Source organism: Apteryx mantelli, chromosome 8, assembly GCF_036417845.1.
Source record: "Apteryx mantelli isolate bAptMan1 chromosome 8, bAptMan1.hap1, whole genome shotgun sequence".
Classification (NCBI taxonomy): Eukaryota; Metazoa; Chordata; class Aves; order Apterygiformes; family Apterygidae; genus Apteryx; species Apteryx mantelli.
Window position 1 is genome coordinate 8,279,120 of NC_089985.1, and position 16,923 is coordinate 8,296,042.

The following is a 16,923-nucleotide window of genomic DNA, read 5'->3' on the forward strand; positions in this document are numbered from 1 at the left end:
AAACTACATCAAATAATTCTCTAAATGTCTTAAACATGCTTTTTGTTTGTTAGTCATGTCTGTTATGATGGAAACCCATGAGACTAACAGGTTCGCCTCACCTATGCCGCTGCAAGTAATTACAGCACAAATCTTTCGACATTGCTTCTCTGGCATTACCCAATCTTAAGCCGTAAGGATGCCTTCAGGATAGAAATACGGTCCAATTTCCTCTTCTTGCAGATAAGTGAAAAATTTGCTGAGGCAAACTCTTGCTCAATAGGAAATCAACTGAAAAGACCAACTTATTTCAAAACATTCACAGTGAGTGCGCTTCACACAGTAATTACTGGAGCTAAACTTGCACCACTATCCTACAGCAGAACATCCTATAACCTCATTCCATACCCTTTAACTTACTCCCTTTCCATCAAACTGCACTAGTTTTAAATACTCGCATCAAAATAGGAAAGCGCTGGGAGAGCAGGATTCGAACACGGTACCTGGAGCCCATCGCTAAAGCTGGAAACGGGGCTGCCGTCTTTTAGCCACGTCAGAATAGGCGCAGGGATACCTCTTGCTTCGCATTCCAGCCTCACCAGGTTATTAACTACCACTGCTACCGTGTCACTGCTGCCAGAGATGGATGGCGGGACTGGGGGGGGGGGGGGGGGAAGAAAATACAAACAAGTATGAAACCCCTATGTAAGAATATTAATCACGACGAAATTAAACGAGCTGCTTACTTCTGGACATTGCTTCTGCTCCTCAAGGCAGTACGCTGCTGGAAAGATTTCTGATGTTACCACGACTGAGCTCTTGCCATCGGCTTGCTCTGTGCCGAGTCCTGCTCTGGGTACTCACGTAAGGCAACTTCAGGGAAACCACTGCGAGCCAGGTAAGCCAGACCGGGCCTACAGCCCACCAGACGACTGCAAAACCCAGCAGCCAGAACATAAAACCTGAAAACAGTCCCTCAAACTTTTATCATATTCCATTTAGATCTTGTGAAAGGCATTAACAGCAGTGGGGTTTAAAGAAAAAAAAAAAATTATCACGTAAACTGAATAAAGCAAATGCATACGCAGAGTAATAAATTGGCCTGCAAAGCGTATGTGAACATTTACCAGATTAGCCTGTACAATATCTGCCTGTCTCATAATAAAAATTCTCTTAATGGAACATCTCAAAACACTTCCTGGAGGTAAATGAGCTAGCAAATTTTGCAGAGCTACATTGAAAAGGGAGACAGGAACGTGCCTAAAAGTTTCTATGTGTTTCTTTTGCTCATCCTATGCTCCCTTTATTTTGGTTTTCATGAGTAAACAAGTGTGGGTCTAGCACTGACACACGTTTGTGGAAAAAAAAAACTTCAAAAGCAAAAGGCTGCTTTCCACAGACATTCAATATTTGCATCTTAATGCAAAAGCGCTAAAAAGGGAGATGTTTCACTTACCAGGAGAATCAAAACAATACTGTTTGCTTTATAACCTACAATTTATAACTGAGTAATACAGCTTTGTTTTCAGCATCAGTCACAAAACTTCATACTTGAATCACTCCTACAAAAAGGAGAGAACGGTATGATCTACTCGTACCTCTCCTATATGGGAAAAAGTGTATAAAAATTATTTACTGAAAAGCAGATGTATTAATAAAGTCAGCAGTCTCTAACAACTCATTACTTGGACCAGCTATTCTTAGATAAATTCCAGTAATAGCAGAAACGGTAGGAAAAAAAGCTAGTGTGATTTTATAATCTTCTTTCCACATTTCATTTCAATAGCTTCCATTGTTCTTAAATGTCTGAAAAAAACTGTAGCGGTGAGAAAGAAGTACAAAAAATCTTAGTACAATGAAATCATGCGAATATACTAAACTGGAACTCAACCTGCTTCCTTTAAATTGAGCTGTAACCCCATTTACTGTTACGCCTAGAGTATCAAGTATTGTTTTTTCTAAACAACGAATACAAAAATGATCTGATAATTTCTGCCATGGATACCGCACACACAACACTCTGTTAACAACATAAGTTGTGGAGTACAACCGGCAATGGACCATGAGAAACTGGACCATTTACAAAACCGACTGCCATATAAAAATGCAGAGCAGGTTTTCAGGAAACGCAGCACAGCTTTCTGTAGCTGAACAGGTTCGTGTCCACAACACGAAACACTTCAGAGTCGATTCTCCTTTCGATGATCATTCTTGCTTCCATTAGTAACAGAAAAAAAACAAGTTTCCTCAAACTTAGAAACACCAAATAAACTGGACGATAAACTTTTTCCTGTGTAAATCCAAAACGTAATCCCTTCTAAGCCCTGTGCGACACAAGCTGAATTAGGTAGGTACACGGGGAGGTTTCCGCTGCCCTTGATGCGATTGGTACTGGCTACAGCTGCATACAATCTGTTTTGGAGGGGCAAACAAATTTTACGTGCCTGGCCTAAGTAACTAAGGCAGAGAGTATTAACTCCCTAAAAAGCTCTGGACATATCTGCTGAAATTCTGTTGCCCCTAAAGACACATGCATATGCTTAGGAGCTATTTTTCATTCTTAGGTTTAACCAGAATAATGACCTTGGCCGTAAATATTTGCTGGGAATTAATGACTGGGTGGGATCAATGGCATTTGGCCACTTCTTGAGCCATCAGTTTTTCCGAAGATGGTCACTAATCCCAAGGAAATACACTGCCCAACTCATTATTTGTTAATCAACATTAATAGGAACAACATACTGTGTGTGCATCTCAGCTGGGGACACTGTGCCAAATCTGGGCTATAGATTTGCATGGAAGACTCCCCCTGAAAACCAGCTGCAGGCATAGGCACGTATCAAAGATAAGAATTTGGATTAGGGGCTGATCCAAAATCCAGTGAAATCAGTGGGAAGGCTGCAATTTGGCTTTTGATCAGGTGTCTCCTGTCTGCAAACACCCACACTTCCACTTCATCTTATTGGACAAAGTACATTTTTCTTTAGAATTCCTGGATTACGAGAGAGTATTTGGGTTGTTTCCTTCTCTATCTGCTGTAGGCTTCAAAGTCATCAAGGCAAACCACAGCAGCTCCAAGTCCTTGCAAACTGCTGGAGTGACAACACAAGTACCTTTTCCACAAAGCTGGTGCCTCTGCTCATTCTCCTGTTTCAAACCATGTATTCCAAGGGCGGTTAATAGCAGTAGAGTGAACTTTCTCCCCCTGACCCCTGCCACATCTCCTTCAGTATGGTGGTATGATGAATGATGGAGAGTCGGCTAAGCACATGTAATAAAACCAGAAAAGAGCAAACTTGGGGCATATAGGCGTTTTTCATATGTTTTATAATACTCACCATGAACCTGAAGACTATAAAACAGCTCAGCTGTGCCCGCCGTGTTGACAGCCACACACTTGTAAACGCCAGTGTCGGAGATCTGAGCGCCCTCAATCTGCAGAACCTGCCCTCTGTTCAGGAAAGCGGCGCTGGCAGCACCGGCGAGGGGACGGTTGTCCTTGTACCACGTGAGAGCTGCATAACCAAACAAGAGAGGGAAAACTGCCAAAAGCATCCCCACAATAAACAACTGATACCGGGACTAAATATGCTTCAAACTTGCCGTCTGAGTTTTCAGACACATCTAACCAGCATTTACAAACCAATATAAATATTAATTAGAATTAATAACAATAAAAAATAACAATAAAAATGAGGAAATTAGTAATATTTGTGCAAAACACTGCTACACCTACCAAATTCAGTATCAACCTTAACACTATCATCCATGTACACAATATATTCTGTGAAAAGAATGTCATCACCTTAATAAATTGTAACAGAGCATACTTACAGGGATTTACTCACCTATTACCAAGCTCAACAGCAACTGTTTAAAAGTACACAATAATAAGATATATACCAATTTTTCACCTTTTATCCTAAAGTACTGCTACATTAAACTAAACCACTTGCGGAAGTTTAGTTTGCAACCTAAACAGAACTCAACCGGAATGCTGAAAAACCGAAAACAACACCTGGAAAACTGTTATTACTCTAAAAGAAAATTTCATAGGAACTTAGTAATCAACAAAAATTGAGGACTTCTTTGCCTCTCAGCCAAAAGATGGCACCCTCCATCAACGGAGTCTGTAACTAATGCTTCACTGGCATCTGTTCAATATCCAGTCAGATGAAGCCGCTACGGACTGAGCCATTTCCCACAATACACAGGCTTCCTGTGAAAGACTCCATGCAAGAAGGTCTCTGGCCTGACTGACCGACCAGACCGCGAGCAAGCTTCTGCATTTTTCAGCAGGATGTTGCAGTTGCTATTGCTTTTCTCAGCTAATGTTATATCCTGCCATTAGCATGTGGTGTCACGTCATAAACAGAACAGGTGACATATTCATTTTTACAATTTAAATTAAATAAACTTCATCATTTAGTTGTTTGTTCAAAAACAATTGCCAAGCTGGAGGAAAAAAAATGACAAGAAAAACAAGTGCAAAATGGATAGAAAATCCTTTTTTTTTAAGTAACATTTTACATATACCTTCAATAATTTCAAATTTTGTTTTATACAGGTCCAAATGATTTTAGAAAATAGCACTTTGCTGAAAATCAATTCTTAAAGGGTAGAGATGTTGAACCAGGATGGTCATCTGAACTTTCTTCTGAAAATGGTGCTATCAATAGCACAAGAATAAAATCTTATAACAGATACAAGCTACTAGGCATAACCTACTAAATATACAGTATTTCCCATGATTTGCTGTACAATAAATAACACAGAAACAATCACTGTCATATTAACATAATATTTTTACATCGCACCAGAAGGTGGTGGGAAAGAATAGCTGACAAAGGAAATAAATGGTAAGAGAACCCACAAAAACATGAGTGCAGTCATCTGGGCGCACCACCTAAAGCACTGTACACACACACACACCCTTCTCATTTTCGCGTGCAAGGGGCCCAGACCAAACAGAGAGACTCCCGCTGATTTCAGCCGGCTTTAAATAAGGTCCGAGATACAGCACCATTTGTCAGGCAAACCCAATGCACAAGGTTTTGCAAATCTGCCCTAAACTATACAGTATTGACCAAACAGGGTGAAAAGAGTGGACGTGTTTTGGCCTTCTTTAATAGAAGTCTAACGGTATTATTGCCTACGGACAAGGCATTGCTTTATGTCTAAGGGAATAGTTTATCCTTGTGTTTTTCATTCATTTGAACAGAAATACAGCGGGGGAATTACTGAATTCCCCAAAACTCATTCCACATCACTTAATATAATATTGACATTTCCCATAACACATACTGTTTAACAGTTTCTAGCTAGCTTAAATACTAGTAAATTAAATTCAGGTTCAGAATATCCGTTATTTCCAAAAGACATACCAAAGCGAAGGCTTGTTATCAGACTTGCTGCATGTTCTCAAAGGCGCATGTACGTACCTGGCAGAGGGTTCCCAGATGCTCTGCATTCAAGATGGATCGGATTATTCACCACCACTGTTTCATTTAACATTTTCCCTGCATCCTCCAGATTGGGTGGTTCTGGGAAAAGAAAAAAACAGCAGGTTTTAATTATTTCAGCCACCCAGCTGGCAGAACACCCAATCACAAAGTAATCCGCCCTCTGAGAAAATCTGGGCAATCAATTGCACAAGCTGGACCTAACTGTTCAACGACTGAGGAAATTCTCAAGAAGTTCATCTTTGGAAGTTGACTGTCCTCTAATTATATAGCCCCATTAGTGTTAAGAGGAATAAAACATAGGCTTTTTTTTTTTCCAGGAACACTGGCACTTAAAAACAGACTTAAAAATGTTTCACAACACAGAACAGCATTTTTTCTAATATAGCAAGCTTATCTCATCTGAGCTGGCAATATTAAACTTAACACAGCACAGGGCTTTAGAAAGCAAGATATTTTACCTTATTAATCTCTATAAATTTGCAACATGACAGAAATACCAGATTATAACACTCTGAACAAGGAGATCAAGAGCCAAAGAAATAACTTGTGAGTGTGGGACTCTGACACTAAAATTAATTACAATGCAGTTATCATAGTATAGGAGGAGTGAGGTTTCTCTTTCCGGGCCTCATGGAGGGAGACAGTGCAGTCTCTTTTCATTTCAATTTAACATTTTCCAGTTACTGACTCTGTTTGACAATAAAAGCCAATACAATTATTATAAGCATTTTGCCACTATTCATTCCTACACCTATCAAGTCCTTTGAAGGCTGGGTCACACCAAGAATGCACGATACTTCACAACCACTTCTAGGGCACATATATGTAAACCATGGTGAGAGCATTTACCAAATTCCCATGCAAGCAACTTCTGAAGTTTCCCTGATTCCTTTAGTATTGTTTTTAGCTGGAAAATAAAATTCCTTTTTAACAGTCTGAACAGTCTGAAAGATCCCCTCATGAGAGAACGCTTCCTTCTCAGAAAAGTCATTCCTGTAAAATTTTCCCAACAGAAGCTCATGGGGAAAGCTGTTTTCCCCACAAGACTTGGATCGCATTGGTAATACCAATGTTGGTACATCATGCCTTGATTCAGAAACAGAACACAATTCTGAGCGTCTCGGTGGTTTAGTGGAAATGTGTTTGGCTTCTTGGTATATGTCTGAAAAAAGAAAGTTAACTGGAGAGATGCATTCCTTCTTGCAGCCCTTAGTACCGCATTAGGAAGGCCAAATCCCAGGAAACGCAGCTTTTGTCTTGACTTCTTACTCAGGGAGTGGGACAAAGAAAGAAAGAAGAAAGACTGAAGTGCGGAAATAACAAAAATGCCAGAAATTAACATGGCTTTTTCAAAGACAAAAGAGAAAAAAGGAACAAAGATGTAAAAAAGCTGCCTTAAAACAGCCACGTTTAGCTTCTAACTAGAGGCAGAAATACCATTACCATGCACATGAAGCCGAACGTGCTGTTGGGCTTCTCCTGCAGCATTTGTTGCCACACAAGTGTATCGGCCAGCATCTTCGAGCAGGGCCTTGACAACTTGCAGAATACGGCCTGAAGACTCCAGCTGTACCAAAACAGAGAGCAGGGAACCACTTTACACAATGATCCCAGGCAGAACGGCTAAGGGTAATGGCACGGTAGACCTTTAGGCTGAATACAGCCAGTCTCATCTTTCTTCTAACCCATGGCTAATATTCATGCAAGAGGTGTCCCAGTATTTCGGAGACTTCAGGGTTCCCGGAGCATCAGGATTATTAGCTGTACAGCTGTGAGGCGAGCTAAATGGCAGAGGGACAGGCAAGCAAGGCAAAAAGGATGCTGCAGGCAGAGAGAGCTGCCACTGGGCAAGACATCAAAAACTGCTCCAGCCTGAAGTAAATCAAAGCCATTACAAGCACCCTTCTCCTTGGAGCATGCAGGCACTGGGAAGGGCTGTTCCTTGAAAGCCAGAACCTCACAGTGAGAAGGAAATGCATAGGTATGTGCTACAATAGCAGTGCTTACAGAAAAACATATCTAATCCCCCCTCACAGTGACGAGTGGGTAGAGTCACCTCGTAACTGGCAGATGACAATACCTTGAAGACAAAGGTACAACTGAAAGGAGCAGATGCTGAATTTACAGTCACAGACTCTTCTGGTATGGAGATGTCTAATGGGATTCAGTCTACTAAACACTATTCAATCCGGGATAGCGTCCTATTCAGGTAAAAAGCCCATCGCTCTCCAGGATGGATCTTTAGCATCTTTATATCGCAGTACGAAGGAACCAAAGAAAAAGAAGTGCTAATGTGTATAATTTATTGTAACCATTTTTCATGTTTTGAACCTCATAAAAGAGTTGTGCTTACTCTTATATTTCCTCTGGCTGTGTTTACTGGTTGACCATCTTTTAACCAAGTTATGGAAGGGCTGGGAATGCCATTGGCTATGCACTGCAGGGTCACAGGCTTGTATATCACAACAGCTCTCTCTGAGAGCCCAGTTGATTTGATGGTTGGAGGAACTGCAAGAAGCACCACAAACAAAAAAAAAAACATCATTTGAAGATGTATATTTAAATATATAATAGTAATATACCACAGACAAGAAGAAATCTAATTCTAATCTACTCTCATCTCCAATCTTTCAGCCCACTAATAAGAATAAACATTTTCAGAAAACTTGAGCACTGTCTTCCCGGCAGTTTAAAGTAACAGCAGCCTGCTGCTCTTTTCCTCCCTTGAGTAACTTACCATGCACAGTAACATCAAATTCCCTTTCATGTTCTCCTGCCTTATTTGCAGCCACACATTTATAGCGGCCAGTGTCTGACACTTGAGCTCGAGAGATGAGAAGTTTGTGCCCATTTAACAAGATCTTTAGTCCAGCTCCCTCTTCAACTGGCTGGCCATCCTTCAACCACCTACCAAGAAGAGAGCACAATCTCAGATTTCCATTACCATAAGATCAAAGACGGTCCTAAAACATGCACTTTTTTTTTTAAGAGTATGTCTTAGCAACTATATTTGCATTTCTAGGAAGGTTTGAAGATGTCAACTGGTGTTCTGCTTTTCTGAGTGCCACAGACTGAACTCATTTATCTGGGAAAAGAAGTATAGGGGAACAGACACTAAAGAAAAAGCGAGAAAGGTGACAGACTGCTGGGAGGCTGTAGTGGGAACAAACACCTCCAAAAGAGGCAGAGAGAAGTCTCCAAAGTAAAAGCAATCACTGCTGGCAGATAAAAAGTATATGGCCGCACTAGTAAGGGAAGAAGAGTTTCATCATTTCTTATCTGTTCCAATCCCCAAGACAGGCATATTGGCACAACAGGCCAAAAAAAAAAAAAGCAGCGAAATCCTGATCCTGTGATGCACGTGCCTGCCGCTGCCTTCACTGGAGCAGTATTTCATCCTCCACATATTAACCATCACTAAATAGCAAGGACAGTGTATAAAGATTACTACCAAGCCCCCCTTATCAACCAGTGGATTTTTTCTTTTTAACTGAAATACCAATCCCCTTACGTGATAGTTGGTGAGGGTGTCCCTGTTGCCGAACAATCCAACTCCAAAGGGCTATGGAGAATCACAATGTAGTCCAAGAGCTCGTCCCCACCTTCCACAAATGGTGGGACTGTAGGAGAGGAAAAAAAAAAAGAGCAACAGAAATGTTTAAGCATCAGAAATGGCATAAAAACCTATCATAAATAGTAACGTTTCAAAAAGCCTTGACACTCATCTCACTCTGGGACAGGGACAAATTTGCGTTCAACATATAGGATGGACCAGATGATGTTTGCTGACTTCAGCTCTCTCTTCTAATTCTTGTTATTGTTTTTTGTTTGTTCGTTTTTGGGGGGGTTGTTTTTTTAACAAGAGTCTGTCTGAATCCACCACGAAAGGTGCTGGGGGGAGGTTTCCTTTTAGCGCCCTCTCTCAGCAGAGGGAGCCAAAGTGCAGAGGAGCCATGTCCCTCTTACAGGTCCTCTCAGCTTTGTCCCATCCTCTCCAGCGAATGGGTGGAAGCACTCCCATACAGCTCCTCCCAGCTGCTTCTCTGACTAGCAGCGCCACTGAGGTATGGTTGGAGCAGCAGAACGTGCGCTCTACATGTGCATGCAATAGCCTGCAGTGTTCTTCTTCAGCAGGGCAGTTCAAAGCTTAGAAATGTCTGAGCAGTAAAAAATCACATTTTTAAAGGCCTTAAATCAACCCTCCCATGCCAGGATAATTTCTTCGATGATTACCATTTGCACAATACACTTAGAGACAGACAGAAGAGATTACTGAGATTCAGATTGTGGTAAAAGACTCAATGGAAAATGAGGGAGAAAACTTTTCCAGAGAAGGGTTCAAAATTTGCACAACACAGTTCAAATTTACTCTCCCAAAGCAACTAACTCAGTGATCTTTTTTTCAACTGATTCCTTTCACATCTATGACTTTCTTTTATTAAGGCATATTAGAAAAATTTCCAGGGTCCCTGAGAATATCTAATCCTTCATGCACGAAAATCCTTCAAGAACTAACGTGAAAGCAAGAGCCTTCAGGCCTGTAGCCCTTGACAGAAAAAGCGTTCAGTGCCCAGGATAAACTAAACATGCAACCTGACTAACTGTTAGAATGATACTAACCAAAACAGAAACATGCTTTACTAGATTTATGTGAATGTGGTAAATTATAGCTCTGTTGCTTCACACACCTAAGACTTCAACGTCATACTTCATTTCTTGTTCTCCAGCTATGCTCGTAGCCACACACCAGTACTGGCCCCTGTCAGCCTCGACAGCGTTCAGTAGCTCCAGCTTCTTGCCCCCAGACAAAACGCGGAGGTTGTCGCTTGCTTTCACAGGCACGCCGTCCTTTAACCAGGTAAGGAGAGGCGGGGGGTTCCCCTCAGCTTTACATTCCAACACCACTGAACTGCCAGCAACCACCTGCCTGGTCTGCACTGTGTCAGCATCGCCCTCAATAACTGGAGGAACTGTAGAAAGGAAAAAATATATTGCAAGTAATTAATTCTGTAGCCAGCAAACGTATTAGGCGCAAATAGGTTAGCTCCTCCCAGCCCACTTTGGCTCTACACACCATTACGTCACGCACAATTTCACGTGAGAATGTGCTGCTGGGGCAAGCCAAGATAAAGGGAAAACAGAGAATTCAAATGATGGAGCTGACTATTGACCAGAGGTATAAAACAGAGAATCTGCAGGGTTTTGAGATGGGAAAACTAAATCTGAAAGTGTTAAAACACAACACTCGAGACCCCACCCACAGGGGTTAATTCAGGTAAACGTCGCTTAGCATGTGCATGTGTGAGAAAGAGAAGCGATAGAAGAGGAGAAAATAGTTTTTTGGAGGAGAAATAGTTTTATACTTCACTAAAACATGACATCAAGAAGGCATGAGCTTTTTAAGAGCTGCCTCAAAAATAAAGCACAGGCTGTGAAGCTCTTTCTACACCGTTTACTAATGCAGGCCGGTTTTTAAAGGCAGTCATGGACTGTTGTTCAGCCCTCAACAGGCCTGCAAAGCCTGATTATATCACCAAGGCAGAAGAGTCTTCAGTAAACACTTCTTGTAAGATGGCAAATAATCAAGCTCAATAAACTCTCACTTACCGTAGACATCCACTTCATATATTTTTTCAGCAGCTCCCGCAACATTGGTGACACGGCAAGTGTACTTTGCAGAATCGGAAACTTGAGCCCGAGGTATCTGCAGGAATTGCCCTCTGTCCACATACAGAACGTGGGGACTGGAAATAATTGGGTGTCCATCTTTGTACCACGTAACGGTAGGAACTGGGATTCCCTTGGCTTCACATTCCAGATTTATAAGATTGTTAAGAAGAGCTGATACCTCTGTGGTAATATTTCCTCCTTTAATGCTAGGAGGGACTATTTCAAAAGACAAAACAAAAGCATTAAAGCCTTAGTATACAAGTCTGCACAGCTTTAAATGGGTTAAACATTAGAACGTTGTAAGAACAGAAGATTTTAGCTTGATCAGACCTCCAAATCTTTCTTGGTTTTTGTTTTATTTTGTTTATTATACGGTGCCTGTACAATTCTCTAGGGCATACTGAGAGACGAAAGCATCACGAGAACACAACATAAAAGGAATCTAAGGAATAACTGCCACCGGAAGGCACTGCAAATCAGTGCTGCCCCACTAGAGATACCTGGAAACATTTTACCTTCTAGGGTTACAATGTGTTAGGCCAGCTAGGCCTCCAATGCTTCCTGGAGCACATTTGGGTATGTCTCTGCTTCTTCCCTGTATCTGCTGGGTAAAGAAGGAGCAGTCCCTATACCCCCTAGGAGCTGCACCAGGAAACTAGGAACAGGAACCTGCTATTTAAAATATCAAATGCATCCAAGAGCCTCTTGACTGGATTGGGAACTGCTGGATACTCAAAACTTCTGAAGATGAAGTCACTTACTTTGAGACTAAATACAAGCTTAGCAGTCTAGCTTTATACTCCTATTTTTGAAACTTTGGCCCACAGTCATTTCCCTTACTTGCTAGGCAGCAGTACTCAGATTTTTTTTGCTAGCAAACAAGCTTTCGTGTAAATCAGCCAATATAAAGAGTTCGTAAATCTCTGTAGAAGTAATAAAAACACAGTGCAATTGGCAACAACTAAACTTACAGCCGCTGAAAGTACCAGACACATCTGGCAGATGCATTAACTCCTCTGCTGCCAAACATGCACAGTATATTCTAGCCTTCCACTGACTTCCACAAACTGTTCATTGAAAATGTCAACACAGAAATAGAGAGCAAAGCGTCAGTGTCACATCTACACCTATGAGATGGGTCTTGCAGATTACCAAAACATGCTGAACTATTTTCCTAATTAAATAATTTGTGTGTAAAAACATGCAAATGTATAAAATATGCTGAAATTTCCCCAGTTTAAATGCAAATGCATGTCTCTGTCAACAAATGCTTTCATCCACAGAGATGGGGAATGGTTTTAACATGCTGTTCTGGGAAAAGATGAAAGCCAAAAGTAGGACTAAAGAGCAAAACCAAGTAAGAACAAGTGAGAGTTAGCATCCATGTTCCTCACTCATTCTCTGGGCTTCTGTTTGCCTGGCTAGGATTAAGCCATTTAAAAGTAATGAGATATCCCATTCCACTATCGCCAGTTCATCTCTCCCTTCTCAAGAGTCTGGTATGGTCTACTCAATATTTCTGGAATTTCCTTTGTGCTTTTTTCATTCCTCTAATCTCCCCCCAACTCTGATCACCTGAGATACTTCACAGCATGTTCTTTGCTCGCTATGGAAAGAGACTCCATTGTGACTGGTGTAGGGGCATATTTAGGTGCATGCGGTTGCTCCATGCTTCAGGAATGTCCCAGATGAGGGGTACTATGTGGCACAAATCCACAGCTATCAGATCCAAAGGCAAAGAACCTTCAGGAGCAAATCCACGTGAAATGAGGCTTCATCAGCTTGAGTGCTCATGGATTCAAATTCCCACAGTTCATGCTCTTGGCCCAATAGTCTTATCCCACCTACAGATTTCTGCTCTTGTTTCCCCATTACTTCTGCTAGCGCCATGTGCTCATAGTTTTCGCATTTGACTGGGCCTTCACACACTCTTTGTCTTCCAAATTGCAAAGCTCTTCTCTCCTTTAAAAGTCCCCCTGCAAAAGCTCCTTCCTTCTTCCATGAATCTTCCCCCTCCTTTTTAAACTCTTTTCTAAGCTCTTCATTTACCTTAAACTTATATATGCTAACCACAGGAGTTGTCTGTGCTCAACATGTCAGTGGTAAGACTCTGTTGCTTGTAAAAACATAAAAAGTAAACTTAGTGTGCTGTAGACTTTGCCAAAAATAATAACGTTAACGTAGTCACCCATTCTCATGTTGCTTCTTTTGCTGTACATGTCCTTGATTTACACCAATTTAAGCAAGCAGACACACCACAGTACCTTCAGATCATTTGGAACATTCTTTTTTCAAAGATTATTTGGGTCTGATTTTGATTGGTTTTGCACTGGTTTAAGTCTACTAACTTTAACTTGCTCCTGGCTGAACTTACTCCTAACACTAGGTTAAAGGAAAATAAGATCATGACTGTATTAAAATAAAACTCTTCTAACTCATTTTCCCCTCTCTAAAACAGATCAACAGAATGAAGCCAACTTGATAATAAAATAATTCACTTGAAACCAATTAATAACAAAATCTGAGAAGGCCTTTGAAGCTTTTTTGGCTTTCAGCAATTAGAAACCAACAAAAAAAAAACACACAAAAGCCACTTAAATGCCAAGCTTGCAAAGATTCAGACTACATCCATGCTTTATGCGATACACACAGATGCTCAAAATATCACCACATTGACAGATCAAGTTAGGTCTACACACAAATTTTGCAAGATCAGTCTTAATTTATATTCATCTGAGCACCTCTCTTCAAAGAATAAGCCTATTTTAATGGGCAAAACAAGAAGATATTCCAGGATCAGGCACTCTATAAACTTACCATGGATGACCAGCTTGACCTCCTTAACTTGCTTGCCAGCACTGTTGGTGGCACTGCACTGATAGCGACCTTTGTCAACCCTGCGAGCGCTCTTTATGTGCAGAACTTGACCTTTGTCCAGAAGCTCAACATTGGGATCGCCCAAGAACAAGGGCCTGCAACAGAGATTATTTCACTTCACAGAACTCTGACCCCCTCCTTTCAACATTGATTTAACCTGACAATAACAACAAAGGGTATTTAAATGTCAGTAATTGTACTAAAGAGTACCGTTTAGCACTAGAACAACACTGTTCATTGGAAGAACCACACTAAGGTGACAAGCTGTTAGAATCCATTATTCCCCACTTCCAGAAGAAACCAAAAGACAAAGTTATTTGACTCAGGTCACCCAGGATGCCAGTGGCAGAGCCATAGTCCTACCCTTGCTGTCAGTTCCCTTTTCTAATTACGAGGTCATGACAGTTCTTTGCTGATAACAAAATGTCTGCATTTACTAGATAAGAACGTCAAAGTCTCAACACCAAAGAATAAGCAATTGTCACATCAGGATATCTGGGTGTCCTAGCCAATATCTATACTAAACTGCATTATTAAACCCCAATGCTATTTTTAAAGTATTTACAGCCCATTTTGTTTCTCAGGCTAATATTTAAGCTGCCAAAATTCTTTTCTTTGTATGCTTTCCTGGAAGACGAGATGAAGAATTGAAACATGCATGCTAAAAATGTTTTAAAACCTTTAGTGTATATATAAAGAACTGTACAAGGCACTAACTAGAAAAATATTTGATATGGGTACTGTCTACCAGTGAAAAAAATCATGTCAGCAAAGCAACTGTATTTTAACTAATAATAAATATAAAATAATCTAGATGGAAAGAACTCAAAAAAATGGTTATGTGTTTGTCTTGGTTCAAACACTGTCTGGTTTCAAATATTGTAAATCTGCTCTGCAAGTGCCAGGGTAACATGACAGCTCACAGAGAAAAGCAGGATGCTAATTTTTGACCGAAGGACTCTACCACGTGACACTACCACAAATTTTGTCTGACGACAATAACTTAACATTGAGAGTGGTTGCAAGAAGAGCTTGCTAAAACAACGCATCTGTTTCTTCTCTGCTCTAAAGGAGGAATAACCTAGACACAGACCACAAGCAACAAAATACTTACTTGCCATCTTTGAACCAGTGAATGTCAGGAAAGGGGAAGCCTTTGGCTCTGCACTCCAGACTAATTTCCTGGCTGAGGATGACTGCAACTTCACTGGGGGTAGCAGCACCTATTATACTTGGTGGGACTTTAAAAAGACAAATGTTACAGGAAGAATTGAAATTTAAAGAGGAAAGATATGCTATGAAACAGGAAGAAAAGTAATAGCGGAGCAACTTCAGTTTTCACTATGAAGTCCTGCTAGTACAAAACATCATTTCTACTGTGACAAGCACTTTCACACTTGGGCTGGTGAACTAGTGCAGAAGAAGATTCCTTCTAGCTTCCCATCTATGTTAGTACTGTACTCTCAAAATACAAAACAAAGTATCAAAGACCCAAATGAAATGAAAAACAGCATTTTGTCTCTGTTATTATCAGAATAGCAAATGTTAAGTATTTAAGAGCCGCCATGAAGAGTGCTACAACAATCAACGTTCAACAGGCAGCGTAAGGAAGAATCTATTTATAATAAGTTGAAACATAATGGTGTCTTAAATTTCAATTATTTTTCAGATCACCATCTTAAAAAACAAACAAACAACTCTTCCCCCCCCCCCCCAGTACTAACCTAGTACATCTACGTTAAACAGTTTCTCAGAACTTCCTGCTACATTTATGGCTTTGCATGAATATTGTCCAGCATCATCAGTAGCAGCTTTAAGGAGCTTCAGTATCTTCCCATTGTGCAAAATCTGGAGAGTACTACTTTCCACAACCTTAAAAGAATCCAAGAGATTAGTCTTATGTGATCCAAGTTATATCAGCCAAATATCACAGATGGATTTTTTTTAAGAAAATGGTAGTTTTATTCTAAGGGTAATCCATTTTCCTTTTCAATCACAGCACTAATTTCCTCAAAAACTTCTGCAAGATATCCACTATGGCTTGTAGCTTAGCATACAATACAGGGTGGTAAAACTATAAATTATTTGTCCATCAGCAACAGCCAGTCAATTTGGTGAATAAAGATGTCTCTCCTCATCTTAAAGTATCAGTTATCAGCTACAAGTAGAAGCATAGGAACCAAGAATAATCCTAAGAAACTCAGCCTCCATGAGTTCTTGTTTCTCTATCTATATAACAAAGACGACACTATTATTTGCCCCCTTTGCAAGTATTCTGGCATCTACAATACTGCGAGATTGTTAAGGTTAATTCCTGGAAGAATCTTGAAAGAAGAGTTTATTTCTGACCTACTCAGCAGCTGTCTTAATGGATTAGCCATATTTAGCTAGCTTTCTGTGTGGGTGTTCTTAGTGCAGTTTAAATATACATTAAGACATGTATATGAGCTCTTTAAATGAGCTCTCATGCCAAGCACTCAAAAGAGAAGTTAATACATAATAGTTAATAAAAAATGCTGGAATTGATGATGATTATATTACTTCAGCTGGTTAATTGTACATACCTGGATATCCTCTTTATACCAGGAGATTATTGGGAAAGGGTTACCAGATACTTCACACAAGAGACTTACAGGATGCTGAACAACTACAGATGTATTTGTCACTGTTTCTTGATCTCTAATTTCAGGGGGAACTGCAAGAAAGTTCGAAGTAATCTATGATGTCCTCTATCCCAGTGACTTCCCACTTCTTCCTTCCCCCCCAACGAAGGACCTCTGTCATCTAAATTTCCCTGACCCATTTCATCTACTCCCTGATGTTTCTTCTTCACTCTGGACATACCTTCCCTTTCTTATTCTTGAAGAACAGACTCTTCTATTGCCCAATAACAAACTCATAGAGAAAACTACTTAAAACACAATCATCATCA

The 16,923-nt window shown here is 40.5% G+C and overlaps 1 protein-coding gene across 1 annotated transcript in view; it reads right to left on the bottom strand.

The window, feature by feature from the left end:
• The window catches only part of HMCN1 (hemicentin 1), a 187,794-nt gene that overhangs the window by 81,199 nt on the left and 89,672 nt on the right, over window positions 1–16,923 (bottom strand). Inside the window, exons 27-39 of the mRNA XM_067300619.1 lie at window positions 16,556–16,686; window positions 15,716–15,863; window positions 15,106–15,232; window positions 13,932–14,086; window positions 11,052–11,330; window positions 10,133–10,414; window positions 8,956–9,064; window positions 8,182–8,351; window positions 7,798–7,952; window positions 6,888–7,011; window positions 5,421–5,522; window positions 3,318–3,494; window positions 483–634 (exon numbers count right to left, since the gene is read on the bottom strand). Coding sequence (XP_067156720.1) covers window positions 483–634; window positions 3,318–3,494; window positions 5,421–5,522; window positions 6,888–7,011; window positions 7,798–7,952; window positions 8,182–8,351; window positions 8,956–9,064; window positions 10,133–10,414; window positions 11,052–11,330; window positions 13,932–14,086; window positions 15,106–15,232; window positions 15,716–15,863; window positions 16,556–16,686 — 2,111 coding nt within the window. The remainder of the gene's footprint in view (window positions 1–482; window positions 635–3,317; window positions 3,495–5,420; window positions 5,523–6,887; window positions 7,012–7,797; window positions 7,953–8,181; window positions 8,352–8,955; window positions 9,065–10,132; window positions 10,415–11,051; window positions 11,331–13,931; window positions 14,087–15,105; window positions 15,233–15,715; window positions 15,864–16,555; window positions 16,687–16,923) is intronic.